Source organism: Pristiophorus japonicus, chromosome 3 (genome assembly GCF_044704955.1).
Source record: "Pristiophorus japonicus isolate sPriJap1 chromosome 3, sPriJap1.hap1, whole genome shotgun sequence".
NCBI lineage: Eukaryota > Metazoa > Chordata > Chondrichthyes > Pristiophoridae > Pristiophorus > Pristiophorus japonicus.
This window is the reverse complement of record NC_091979.1, coordinates 106,234,816-106,249,361: the sequence shown is the minus strand read 5'-3', so window position 1 is coordinate 106,249,361 and position 14,546 is coordinate 106,234,816. Positions and strand designations below refer to the sequence as shown.

Genomic DNA, 14,546 nt, shown 5'->3' with positions numbered 1-14,546 from the left:
GAGAAAGAGTGTTTTGATGGGGGGTGGGGGTGGCCGGGGGAACTTAAAAAAAAAACTTGATTCTGGCATAAAGGTAGGACTTCTATTTTTTATTTGTTATTGATTGATTGCTAATTACTTTTTGTGGTTTGTTTAGTGCTTTGTAGGTGCAGGTCCTCAGCTTCCTTCTATTTTTTATTTGTTAACTAATTGCTTATTACTTTTTGGCCTTTGTTTAGTGCTTTGTAAGTCTTGGTGCAGGTTCTCTCAGCTTCCTTGTATTTTTTATTTGTTATTGAATGCTTATTTTTGTGCATTGTTTAGCGCTTTGTAAGTGTTGGTGCTTTAAATGTACTAACCTGCGCCGAATTCTTAACTGCCCGCAATGTTTTTCAGAGCTGGCCACATATGCTGATCTAAGTCGATTTGGAATAAGTTTTAGCTGGCCAAAGTGGCATAAATGGCCAAAACTGGTGTAAGTGTCTGGGAACTCCCCCTTTTGGGGGAAAAAAAAACTGGAAAAAAAAATCATACCTAACTGACTTACTCTGGAGCAAATTTGGGGGGGGGGGGGGAGGGGGAAATGTCATTTTTTAACTTACGCCAGAAAAAACTACTTACTCCAAAAAAATTGATGCAAGTCATGGCCAAAATTGGGCTCCTTATTCCTTCTCAAAGTGTCAAATTATTTTTGTGGGCAAAAATATCTGGGCCGCTAATTTACCTTGCTGGCAGCTGTCCCAGTCTAATCTCTTAAATCCTCCAGCTTGCATGCCAAATTTAAATGAGACCGACACCTCAAAATCATGGGTTCTCTCTCTCTCTCTCTCTCTCTCTCTCTCTCTTCTCTCTCTCTCTTTTTCTTTCTCTCTTTTTGACAAGTCTGAAATTACCTGGTTTCTATCTAATAATGAGTGACATTTGCAATTTTTCAATCCAAGGGCATATTTCCTGAATCTGGAGAGCTATGGAAAAAGTTGACTAATGCAGCTGCAATTTCCTCGCCCATTTTTTTTAAGACTCTAGGGTGGAAACCAACAGGTCTTACAGATTTGTTTATCTTAAGTCTAATTATTTTCTCTCACTATTTATTTCTTTACTTGTGTTAAATGAAATAAGTTCTTCCCCTTGAATTATTTTTCTGTTGCTTTGTACCACTGGTATTTTGTACTCTTCCTCCATTGTGAAAACTGATTCAAAGTTCTCCATTTTCTTATTGTCTTTATAGTCCATTATAGCCTTGCCCGCATCTGTCTTTAACAGGCCTACTTTCCCCATTAACCACTCTTTTAATATATTTGTAGACTTTTGCTGTTAGCTTTGATATCCCTTGGAATTTTTTTTCCATATTCAATTTGCACCTCATTACTTTCTTTGTATCCCTTTGTTGCTTTTTATAGCTGCTCATCTACTGGATTTCTACTTTTCTTTGTATTTGTGTAAACCTTTTCTTTTACCTTGATACTGTCTGTTACTATTTAATATATAGAGTATATTAGTAAATAAATGTTCTGTCCTACAAATCGTCTGTGTTGTGGGATGCTGGAATTTGAGAAATTTGCTTGGGAACTTGCACCAAGTTTATTATTTGCATTTACCCTATTAAAGAGTAATGTAATGTCTCATTTCAGTAATCTTGTCTATAGCCTGGTAATTGGTTTCATCAGGTAAATTGTTAAATCTCATACAAGTAAACTGATAGTCTGGCTTCCTACAACCAGAGCACTGCAATGAATTGTTCCTATCGGGCAAAAGTTTAAAACCCTTTTCACCTTGACAAAGAGGTGTGGGTGCCTGAATGAAGAGCACCGAATTGATCACATGGCCACAACCCTTTCGGCATAGCTCTTGAGAAGCTGTTAAATCATCATTTTTTTTAAGTGTGTTCTTTTAATGATACTCTGAAACATTCCAAGAAATCGTAATTAATCTCTCTGCATTTCACATCAGCCAATGATAATTTATTTTTGGTTTCAATATATTGTAGTTATTATGCATGCTGGTATGAAGTCATTTCAAACACAAAAGTAAACTATAAACTTAATGAGAAATTGAAAATTCCTTGTCTCCATCATAAAACAGCAGAACATAAACCCACATTAAACAATTCAGCTTTTTTTAAGTCGATAAATACTGACAATAACTTTGTTAAAACCTAAATCATCAGCAGTATCAAAGGTTTTTACCTGTGAAACTTGAGTCCAAAAGCATTCTGCCTTGGTGAAGCATCACATGATAATCTTGGGAGAAGGGAAATGACATGGCTATTATTTTGATTGTTTCATGTAAATTGCCCCGCCAGTGGTTCGATCATCAGCAGCCTTGTTGCTGCCCATGGAGAAGCCTGGAGCCTAGAGTGTCCAGTCTCTCATCTGATGGAACATGTGTAGTGGCATGCAGCCTGTAAGGGAACATAAATGGAAGAAAGTAAAACCTTTAAAGATTTATTCAGAGCATCATTCAGAGCATCATAAACTGTCTGCTTTGGGACTTTTGTTCACAGCTGTATCTTAAAATTGTATAACTTCCAGATTGCTATCTGATTATAGGATTTTGTATTCCCAAATCACTTCCTATTGTGAGATTTTTAAGTGATTACAAATGCTTTTAGAAATCATGGAAAGATTTTTAAATTCCTTCTGAACTGAGAGCTATTTAATATGAACAAATTACATTATGTTTTGTGCTATGACCAACTTTGCTAGAGTTTAAATATAATTTATTTTATAATTAGTTTCAGCACCAAAGTTCAAGGTGACCCCTGATACAGCAGAAGTAGGTGTGCATAACACTGTGGATCTGTCAACGATGCAGCAGTTCACAATTCCATCAAGCCAGCATTCTCCCGTTCTACATCAGTGCCTCTCTGATCATGTTCAGACACAAATGGGTTTTATAAATGGTCATGCTCCAGTAAATGACCCTAATGGGATAGCAGCCCGACCTTACTACACAATTTTGGACTCTGGTAAACAACTGCTTCATGATTTTACAGTACATATTGTAGTCAAAAAAATCTTAATTTTATTGGCATTTTAGAATGCTTGGGATGTTTGCAGATAACGTCAGCATGTGCTTACATAATTACGTTTCTATGAGGTGCCATTGTTAGCTGACATTGTTAACAGTTCTCTCTCCTTGGGTACTTTCCCCCTCTCCTTCAAATCTGCCATTATCATCTCTCTCCTCAAAAAAAACAACCCTTGACCCCACTGTGCTTCCAAGCTACCGCCCCATCTCCAACCTCCCTTTCCTTTCCAAAGGCCTTGAATATGTTGTCGCCTTCCAAATCAGTGCCCATCTTTCCCGGAACTCCATGTTTGAATCCCTTCAATACCGTTTCCGCCCCTGCCACAGTACCAAAACGGTTCTCATTAAAGTCACAAATGAAACCTTTGTGACTGTGACAAAGGTAAACTATCTCTCTTCGTCCTTCTTGACTTATCCGTAGCCTTTGACATGGTTGACCACTTCATACTCTTCCAACGCCTCTCCACCATCATCCAGCTGGGTGGGACTGCATTTGCCTGGTTACATTCTTATCTATCTAATCGTAGCCAGAAAATCACCTACAATGGCTTCTCTTCACACTCCCATTTCGTTACCTCTGGTGTCCCTCAAAGATCTATCCTTGGCCCTCTCTTATTTCTCATCTATATGCTGCCCTTGGCGACATCATCCGAAAACATTCGTCACTTTCTACATGTACGCTGACGACACCCAGCTCTACCTCACCACCACTTCTTTTTACCTCTCCATGGTTTCTAAATTGCTTTCCGACATCTAGTACAGGATGAGTAGAAAGTTTCCCCAATTAAATATTGGGAAGACCGAAGTCATTGTCTTTGGTCCCCGCCACAAATTGCGTTCCCTAGCCACCGACTCCATCCCTCTCCCTAGCATCTAGTCTGAGGCTGAACCAGACTGTTCGCAACCTAGGTGTTCTATTTGACCTTGAAATGAGCTTCTGGCCCATATCCGCAGCATAACTAAAGCCACCTATTTCCACCTCTGTAACATTGCCCGTCTCCGCTCCTGCCTCAGTTCATCTGTTGCTGAAACCCTCATCCAGACTTGACTACTCCAACGCACTCCTGGCTGGACTGCCACATTCTACCCTACGTAAACTTGAGATCATCCAAAACTCGGCAGCCCGAGTCCTAACTTGCACCAAGTCCCGCTCACCTATCACCCCTGTGCTCGCTGACCTACATTGGCTCCCGGTTAAGCAACGCATTGATTTCAAACTTCTCATCCTTGTTTACAAATTCATCCTTGGCCTCGCCCCCTCCCTAACTCTGTAATCTCCTTCAGCCTCACAGCCCCCTGAGATGTCTGCGCTACTCAAATTCTGCCCTCTTGAGCATCCCTGATTATAACTGCTCAACCATCAGTGGACGTGCCTTCAACTGCCTGGGCTCTAAGTTCTGGAACTCCCTCCCTAAACCTATCCACCTCTCTTTCCTCCTTTTTAAGGCGCTCCTTAAATCCTACCTCCTTTGACGAAGCTTTTGGTCATCTGCCGTAATTTCTTCTTCTGTGGTTCGGTGTCACATTTTTTTTGTCTCTTACTCCTGTGTACCTTGGGACGTTTTACTATGTTAAAGGCACTATATAGATACAAGTTGTTGTCAATAGATAGCACACCATCAGTTTATTTGTATGAAACCAGTAGTTACCATAAACAAAATGTTTGTATTTTCTTAGGATCCCAAGCTGCTCCAACATTTAATTGTCGACTGCCTACCTCTACACCAACTATGTCTCCAAAGAATGTTGTACATCCATTAGTAATACCGTCTGTGAGTATATAAATAGGTTGTTACGTTACAGGTATTTTATTCACAATATCTGGGACATTGTAATGTAAGCAACCTTTAGACAAGCAGATTCAGGAGAATTCGATCTCTCTGGTTGTAAATTTTCATCTTGTACATTGAAGATTTAAAAAAAAAAATGAATACAGTAATCTAGCTACTCGGATATTAGAAATTGGGTTTATTGCAATAACAACCCTAGATCTACATAAGGAACTGGATTTAGCAGTTGGTGACTAATAAGCCTGGTACATGGCAATGGGCTTGTACGTCAATGTCAAGGTGGCTGGTGCATTGCAAGTTGCCCTGCATTGGTCCTGCTACCAAACCCAAGGTTTGTTGTATGGCAGCATTTTTCTTTCTGGCGACTTGTGTTGCTAACCATGCTAGTCCGAGATCCTGGCAGCTGTTCCCGACTTTGAAAGGGAACCCATCTGCATGTGCCAGTTTTCTAATAAACAGCTAGTGACTATCCTCCTTGGAGGGGAGATAAGCAGGGTCTTTGGGATTAAGTTGGCTCCAAAGTGACACGTCTCGTGACTGAAGTCTGGAACCAGTTAACCTTCTGTGACAAATCAATTCATCTAATATCTGAGCCAGGAAGGTTCAGGATGCTGTGGAACCTGGCGAGGCAGGGATTCTTCCCACTCCACCCTGGATATCTCTCTAAGTCTGTGCCCTATCAGATAGAGTAGTCCTAGTTGATCAAGGAGAAAGAAGCTTGGCAGTGCCCTGTTAGTAAACTTTTGTACTTGCAGCATTACACTGCAACATTATCCCTGTGAACACTGATGTCCTTAAGCCTTGGCTGTTGCCAATTTCTGGCTAAGATTTCTAGCTTTGTTTAAGAAAAAAGTATGCATTCCATGTTGAGCAGACAAATATAGTACTCAGTAGTTTAGTTTGGAGGCTTTTAAGCATGGTAATGTCAACAACCAAAAATATATTCATTCTTCCTCAATGCAAAATAAACTCTCCATGCAAATTTGTCCCGAAATGTTGAATTATTGCCATGTTGACATATTTTCAGTAGATTTAAAAAAAAATGTTGGTGCAACAGAGGGGGACAAATTGGCCTCCTTTGCGCCTCCCGATAGTGCCTCCGGTGGGTGATAACTGGGCACTAACGGCTTTTCAGGCGCGGTGAAAGTACCGACGCCCGTGAACTTCCCAGGCAGTTAGCGCTGCACCCCGGAGATCGTGACGTAATCCGTTACCGCCCTGGATCCTAAACTCCCTTTTGCTTCCTGCAGCATTGCCGGGTGTCAATAACGGCAGCTGCAGAAGGCATTGTGAGCTCGGCCGGCCGGTTGGGGAGCAGTGCTTAAAGGTATTGATGGCCAGGTAGGCCAAAATTTTATTCTGACCCCTCTGTGCTGGTTTTTGAATGTTTCCCGTGGCACTCTCTTAAAGTGCATGGGGCTGCTCTTCGTGGATCGCAGGTCCTGTCGCCCACCATTCCCAGGCTTACCATCAAAGCATGTCAGCAATGGCCCCTCCCTTCAATGGAGGGAAGGAGCCTGTGATTCCAGCAGCATTGCAAGGGACATTGTGCAACGCTCTGACGCTACCATCCCACTTGCTCCGTTTAGCGTTTTAAGGGAAGTGTTAGCGCTTGATTAGCACTCCACCTGCCTCCTGGAGAGCTAAACCGGAAGTTCACAGCCGCTGGAATTGGGTAGCGCCCAAAGGCCAGAGTCTTTAATAAAAAAAACACTTGGGTAAAGATGATCAGTTCATTGAAACTCAGAACTGATATGCTCAACAATAAAGTAATTTTGGCTGGGAGGGGGTAAATTATTTTTCTGAATTGTAGTCACAATGGGGCTGAATTTGCGGTCGGAGGCTTCCCACAGGCGGATGCCTCCAACTGACAAAAAGTCTACACACTTATCTTCTGCCTCGGGATCCATGGAGACGTGCGTTCCTGGGCCTGTGGGCATAGGCCTGCGTAGAGGCCCACGTATCCCAGTGGTGCATGCAGTTCACAAGCGCCCATGGGATCACGTGGGTCGGCCCAACCAATCAAAGACGGGAATCCCATTCATTCTTATGGGAATTCCAGATGCAAGGAATTCACATAAGTATGAATGGGAATACCTCCCAAAATACCTCTAGACATCAAATACATTTAAAAAAAATTACATATTTAAAATTAATTTAAATGGAATTTAATTAAATATTTAACACTTTTTTGAAAAATAAATTTACATGTTTTAGCAGGGTTAAAAATATACTTACCTTATTGCACAGGGTTTTTAATGTATAAATGATAAAGTTTTATTTTTATGTTATTTTTAAACTTCTATATGCTGGTAAAAGCAGGCCTTACCTCGCGTAAGAATTTTACGGGCATTCGCTGGGCAGAAGTTGGACCCATGGAGGCCCTTTTCCCAGGGAAGTTCTGGGTTTTAGTGCATGCCTTAACACAGAATTTGCGCGGCCCCTACGGTGACGTGCACACCTTGTACGCTCCCACAGAGGCCGCAAATTACAGCCCAAGATATTTAAAAAAAGAATATGGGTCTTTGTTTTATTGCTGGCCCATTCCTACTTTTTAGTTTCTGCGTAGCACCACCCAGTGGCAGAAACAGAGTACCTCACTAACAACTTCAGTGTTGAAATTTCATTCAGTGCCACTTAGTGGCAGAATTTAATAGCATAACTGCAACCTTTTGAAGATGATCTGACTAGTTAAAAAAATGGTAACCATGGAAAAGTTAGTGATGAGAAAATCTGTCCATCACAAACTTTCTCCCTAGCACCCTGATTTTCATATTTGTAGCATCGAGCCTCAATTTGAACGTGCCAAATGTTTTTGGGCTAAAAATTCGTAGCCGCCACGAGAGTTGCCAGTGTCATTGCGGCCTCGGGTTAACGGGTTAAAGATTTTTAGCCCAGCGCTAACTTGCAGTGTCATCATAGGCAGTCCCTCGGAATTGAGGAAGACTTGCTTCCACTCTTAGCATGAGTTCTTAGGTGGCTGTCCAGTCCAATACGAGAACCACAGTCTCTGTCACAGGTGGGACAGATAGTTGTTGAGGGAAAGGGTGGGTGGGACAGGTTTGCCGCACGCTCCTTCCGCTGCCTGCGCTTGATTTCTGCATGCTCTCGGCGACGATACTCTGAGCTCAGCGCCCTCCCGGATGCACTTCCTCCACTTAGGGCGGTCTTTGGCCAGGGACTCCCAGGTGTCAGTGGGGATGTCGCACTTTATCAGGGAGGCTTTGAGGGTGTCCTTGTAACGTTTCTTCTGCCCGCCTTTGGCTCATTTGCCTTGGATGAGGTCCGAGTAGAGCGCTTGCTTTGGGAGTCTCGTGTCTGGCATGCGAACTATGTGGCCTGCCCAGCGGAGCTGATCAAGTGTGGTCAGTGCTTCAATGCTGGGGATGTTGGCCTGGACGAGGACGCTAATGTTTGTGCGTCTGTCCTCCCAGGGGATTTGTAGGATCTTGCGGAGACGTCGTTGGTGGTATTTCTCCAGCGACTTGAGGTGTCTATTGTACATGGTCCATGCCTCTGAGCCATACAGGAGGGTGGGTATTACTGCGGCCCTGTAGACCATGAGCTTGGTGACAATTTTGAGGGCCGAGTCTTCAAACACTCTTTTCCTCAAGCGGCCGAAGGCTGCACTGACGCACTGGAAGCGGTGTTGGATCTCGTCGTCAATGCCTGCTCTTGTTGATAGGAGGCTCCCGAGATAAGGGAAGTGGTCCACGTTGTCCGGGGCCACGTCGTGGATCTTGATGTCTGGGGGGCAGTGCTGTGCAGCGAGGACAGGCTGGTGGAGGACCTTAGTCTTACTGATGTTTAGCGTAAGGCCAATGCTTTCATACGCCTCGGTAAATACGTCGACTATGTCCTGGAGTTCAGCCTCTGTGTGTGCACAGACACAGGCGTCGTCCGCGTACTGTAGCTCGACAACAGAGGTTGAAGTGGTCTTGGACCTGGTCTGGAGACGGCGAAAGTTGAACAGCTTCCCACTGGTTCTGTAGTTTAGTTCCACTCCAGCGGAGAGCTTGTCAACTATGAAGTGGAGCATGGCAGTGAAAAAGATGGCGAAGGTGGTTGGGGCAATGACGCAGCCCTGCTTGACCCCGGTCCGGACATGAATTGGGTCTGCGCTGGATCCGTTGGTAAGGATCACAGCTTGCATGTCGTCGTGGAACAGGTGAAGGATGGTGACGTACTTTTGGGGCCTCCGAAACGGAGGAGGATGCTCCATAGACCCTCGCGGTGGCGTTACTGCAGGCATAGAAACATAGAAAATAGGTGCAGGAGTAGGCCATTCGGCCCTTCGAGCCTGCACCACCATTCAGCAAGATCATGGCTGATCATTCACCTCAGTACTCCTTTCCTGCTTTCTCTCTATACCCCTTGATCCTTTTAGCCGTAACTCCCTCCTTGAATATATCAAATGAACTGGCATCAACAACTCTCTGCAGTAGGGAATTCCACAGGTTAACAACTCTCTGAGTGAAGAAGTTTCTCCTCATCTCAGTCCTAAATGGCTTACCCCTTATCCTTAGACTATGTCCCCTGGTTCTGGACTTCCCCAGCATCGGGAACATTCTTCCTGCATCTAACCTGTCCAGTCCCGTCAGAATTTTGTGTTTCTATGAGATCCCCTCTCATCCTTGTAAACTCCAGTGAATACAGGCCCAATCGATCCAGTCTCTCCTCATATGTCAGTCCTGCCATCCCGGGAATCAGTCTGGTGAACCTTTGCTGCATTCCCTCAATAGCAAGAACGTTCTTCCTCAGATTAGGAGACCAAAACTGAACACTATTCCAGGTGAGGTCTCACCAAGGCCCTATACAACTGCAGTAAGATCTCCCCGCTCCTATACTCAAATTCCCTAGCTATGAAGGCCAACATACCATTTGCCACTTTCACCTCCTCCTGTACCTGCATGCCAACTTTCAGTGACTGATGTACCATGACACCCAAGTCTCATTGCACCTCCCCTTTTCCTAATCTGCCATTCAGATAATATTCTGCCTTCCTGTTTTTGCCCCCAAAGTGGATAACCTCACATTTATCCACATTATACTGCATCTGCCATGCATTTGCCCACTCACCTAACCTGTCCAAGTCACCCTGCAGCCTTTTAGCGTCCTTCTCGCAGCTCACACCGCCACCCAGCTTAGTGTCATCTGCAAACTTGGAGATATTACACTCAATTCCCTCATCCAAATCATTAATGTATATTGTAAATAGCTGGGGTCCCAGCACTGAGCCCTGCGGCACACCAGTAGTCACTGCCTGCCATTCTGAAAAGGACCCGTTTATCCCGACTCTCTGCTTCCTGTCTGCCAACCAGTTCTCTATCCACGTCAATACATTACCCCCAATACCATGTGCTTTAATTTTGCACACCATCGGAGGTGAAGTTGCTGTCCAGAAGCACCGTTCGATCTTCCAACAGCCTCTGGAAGCAAGGCAATGGAGTTTGCTAGGCATTATAGGAAATTAAATGGGCAATGCATGAAAAGGGCAATGCCTTCTGAACTAATAAAAAATCGTTCTCTTCTTAGGCAGTCCCTCAGGGTTGAGGATGAGTTGCTTCCACATTAAAATGAGTTCTCAGGTGACTGATGAGTTCAATGCGGGACCTACAGTCTCTGTCACAGGTAGGACAGACGGTGGTTGAAGGGGCAGCTGGGTGGGGTGCTTGGGTTGTCGTGCGCTCCTTCTGCTGTTTGTGCTTGGCTTCCACTTGCTCCTGACTAAGAGACTCGAGGTGTTCAGCACCTTCCTGGATGCTTCTCCTCCACTTTGAGCGGTCTTGGACCAGGGATTCCCAGGTGTTGGTGGGTATGTTGCACTTTTTCAAGGAGGCTTTGAGGGTGTCCTTGAAGCATTTCCTCTGCCCACCTGGAGCTCCGAGTAGAGTGCTTGTTTTGGGAGTCTCGCATCAGGCATACAGAAGATGTGGCCCATCCATCGGTCCTGATCGAGCGTGGTTAATGCTGAGGATGTTGGTCTGAGCGAGAACATTGACATTGGTGTGTCTATCCTGCCAATGGATTTGCAGGATCTTGCGGAGGCAGCGTTGGTGGTACTTTCCCAGTGCTTTGAGGTGCCTGGTGTACATAGAAATGAATTAAAACATGCTGTTTTCAGCCAATCATGCCTTTAAAAAAAATTTAAGTTGAATTCCCTGACGACCTCAAATTGTTTTTAAAGTACTTCAACACTAAAACAAATGGCTCCGCAAGCCAGGGAAGGGTACCCAGAGTCTTACATGCAGCATTCCAGCTTTTTGTAGGGTGTCAAAAGTGCAAGACAGGTCCTCTACCCACAGGGGCCAGGAGGCCCTCCAGAAAGAACGATGTGGGACCACATCACTGAGGCCGTCACTGTCAGCAGTGTCTCTCCCACCACCTGGCTCCAATGCCCAAAGAAGCTTCATGACCCCAAACCAGTGGTCAAAGTCAGTGAATGCATCTTCAAAAGCTGTCTTCCACCAACTGCATCACTAGCCTCGCACAATGCTCAATGCACAACTTCCCCCCCCCACCCCACACCATTACTCGCCTACCAACAATCTGTACCATTCACGAGGCACACCTCCCATTCCTAGCCTCACCTCACAACGTTGGAGGAGATGGTGCAGGCCATTCTTGGCAGGGGCATGGCTAAGCCCTTGGCTAGCGGCGGGGCAGATAGGATACAAGATGCTGGTATCCTCGTACATTATGCTCCTTCTGGCCTGCACCTCTTACTTTCCCGCCCTCCCCTCACCGAACTCCACCCTTGTCCCTTCGTCATTTCACACACCCGAGAAATGCAGTCTGCCCACCCAGTGGTTGGCCAAGAAGAGGGAGAGGAGAGTGAAGAAACAACACTATCACTTGGTTTGACACTCCCAGCTCCTCAAGGTCGACCAGCAAGGCCATTTGCAGGTCCCCCACTGAAAGTCATCAGCCTTCCACCAGCCACGCTGCAACCATCGGGGTATACTGCATGATATCAGTAGGATAGGCAAAGGCACACACAAGATAGTCACTAAGAGAATGCATAAGGGTGATGAGTTGTCACATTGGATGGATAGTTGTACAAAGTTGGATTGGAAAGTTTGCTTTGTGGTGGTGCTTATTTCTGCATTGTGGTCAAGAGGCTGCTTTGATGGTCAGTAACACAAGGAAAGTAACGTGGGATAAATGTTTAAAGGGGAATTGAGGTTGTGGTTACTGGTACCGCAGGCAGATGATTTCACCCCGGATATCCCAGTCAGAAAGGGGCTGTCTGGGTTGCATCCGTCCTTTGGCTTCTTCCTCTTCTGCGTCTTCCTCTTCCCTCTGCGAGCAGATGCTGCAAATCTGAAATGACAGCATAAAATGATGGAAATATTCAGCAGGGTCAGGCAGCATCTTGACCTGAGATGTGAACTCTGTTTCTCTCTCCATGGATGTTGCCTGACCTCCTGAATATTTGTAGCATTTTCTGTCTTCAAAGACTTTCCTTTACCATCCGCGGCCTTGAAAGCATGCAGCAGTACTCCCTATACATTTAAAAAAAAAACTTTTAACATATATTGCAGCAAACCACTACTTCAATAAAATCAAAAAACCCCAGTCCAAAAGCTTAAATGCAAACTTACCTGAAAGATTTGTGCCCCTTTAAGAGGTGCACCTCTGTCAGTTTGCTGCATGGTGAGTTTGGGACCCAGAGTTGAACTCAGCGCCATGGTCCAAATTTGCTGAGGAGACGTTAAGTCGGTGTTGCACGCTGACTGGCGTCACCTTTGCCTCTTCTAATTTGCAGGGTGACGGATGATACCTGCAGTACTGCCTGGCCTTGGAAAATGGCAGATGTCGCAGGACCCACCACCAGCCGGTGAAATAGCGGCGGCCACCCTCTTAACGCAACTTTTTGCTGGTAATGGGTGCCGATAAGCCCCCGAATCTTTAGCCTTTTGTCTCTTCAATGCTGCCTGGCAGATTATTCTAAATATTTCTAAGTAATAAAAAAAAAAGTCCTTGCTAATACCGGTTTGAATTTACTTTTCACTAATTTAAATTTGCCATTGGGTTTTACTATTCCTGGTTTACCTTGACTTTCTGAATAATTTAAGATTTTCTATACCTTCCTGAGTCCCTCACTTAAATGTGTTATTTCTAAACTACATAGAAATGTTCTTGTACCCTGTTCAACGCATATGTATTTTTTATGCCCTGACAGCCAGAATTGAGCATGATACTCCAAATCTGGTTTCACCAAAAATTTATAAAGCCATTGCATAACCCCTGGAAAAAAAAAAACAAAATACTACAGATGCTGGAAATCTGAAACAAAAACAGAAAATTCTGGGGCAGCATCTGTAGAGAAAGCAGGAATGTTAATGTTTAGGTATAGCTCTTCATCAGAACTGCTGACAAAGGGCTCATTAAAATATTGCTGTACAGGTTCTTCTCAAGGGTACACTTTAGAATGGTTTCCATTTATGTTATCTGTTATTGATCAGATTTGTTGACCTTTTTTAAATATAGAGACAATGGCGTAAAAAATTGTCACGGCCTATCAGTGCTGCATTGACAGTGTGTGTCCAAAATTGGGTCTCTGGCTTCAACTAAATACTTTGGGTGAACTGCTGGTGCCTGTTGCATATCGACAGACAGCTCGCCCTTCAGGAGGATTGCATTTTGGGGCTCTTGCCTTACCAGCAGTGGCCTCTGGTAAGTCCTGGGAAGAGGGAGGACATCACGTGGGTGGGTCGATCGTGACCATCAGGAGTGCTGTGGATTTGGGAGCTGCACTCCTCCTGGCTTCACAGTAAAATTCTAAGGGCCCAAGTTTCCACATGATTTGCGCCTGATTTTTAGGAGCAACTGGTGGAGAACGGACTATCTTAGAAATCGCAATTCTCCACATTTTTTTTTTTCTGCAGTTCTCGTCAGGTAGAACAATTCTACTTTGGAACAGAATTTTTTCTTCAAAAGGGGGCAGGTCCGGCCACAGACGCCTGATTTCAAAGTTTCCACAGTGAAAATGTACTCCAAACTAACTTGGAGTGGAGCAAGTGAAGATTTTTGTAGAACTGAAAAAACCTGTTCTACACATTAAAAAATCAGGCGCAGGTTACAAATTAGGCGTAGGGAACGAGGGGGGGAGGGGAGGGGGGGGGGGGAGAAGGGAAGTCATTAAATTCTACAATAAATCCTTAGTTATACTTATACAAATATTATACAAATAAATCCAACCTGAATAAACATTTATAAGCAAAGAAAAGATTAAATAAACCATCTTCCTACCTGTGTGAAAGTTCTTCAGGCAGGCCTTTAGGAAGCGGTTTGCCGTCGGGACCGAAGGCTGAACGGGCCGGGCCCGAGATTTCGGGCAGGGCCCGTCCCCAGCACCAGAGGTAGGTGGCGTTGGGTCGGGTCGGGGAGAGAGGTTCGGTTCGGGTCGGCGAGGGAGAGGGGGAGAGAGAGAGAGAGAGAGAGATCAGGAGGGAGGTCAGGTCGGGGAGGGGGAGGTCAGGTCGGATCCAGTCTGGGGGCGAGAGTAGAGTCGGGTGGCAGCGGCAGACGCAGACGGGTCGAGTCGGGTCCGGTCGAGGGGGGGGGGGGGGCGGAAGCAGGGGCGGCAGCGACAGTCGGGTCGGGGGGGGTGGGGGGTGGAAGCAGGAGCGGGAGTCGGCAGGAAGCAGGAGCTGGCCGTGGGAGGAGCCTTATTCACGCAGCCCCAGTGAGGCCATTCGGCCAGGGCTAGGGGCTGCGTGCTTCGGGCCCCTCCCACACAGT

At 45.3% G+C, this 14,546-nt stretch overlaps 1 protein-coding gene across 5 annotated transcripts in view; it reads left to right on the top strand.

Annotated features, from left to right (window-relative positions):
- Window positions 1-2,718: 2,718 nt before the first annotated feature.
- ccdc14 (coiled-coil domain containing 14) overlaps window positions 2,719-14,546 on the top strand; it is an 84,044-nt gene continuing 72,216 nt past the window's right edge. For 2 of the 5 annotated variants that reach the window (XM_070874667.1, XM_070874662.1), the window contains exons 1-2: window positions 2,719-2,947; window positions 4,687-4,781. In XM_070874667.1, coding sequence (XP_070730768.1) covers window positions 2,788-2,947; window positions 4,687-4,781 — 255 coding nt within the window. In that variant the 5' untranslated portion in view covers window positions 2,719-2,787. Of the gene's footprint in view, window positions 2,948-4,686; window positions 4,782-6,049; window positions 6,141-13,292; window positions 13,479-14,546 lie in introns of those variants that run through there. The other 3 variants (XM_070874679.1, XM_070874685.1, XM_070874673.1) reach the window with 2 other exon arrangements.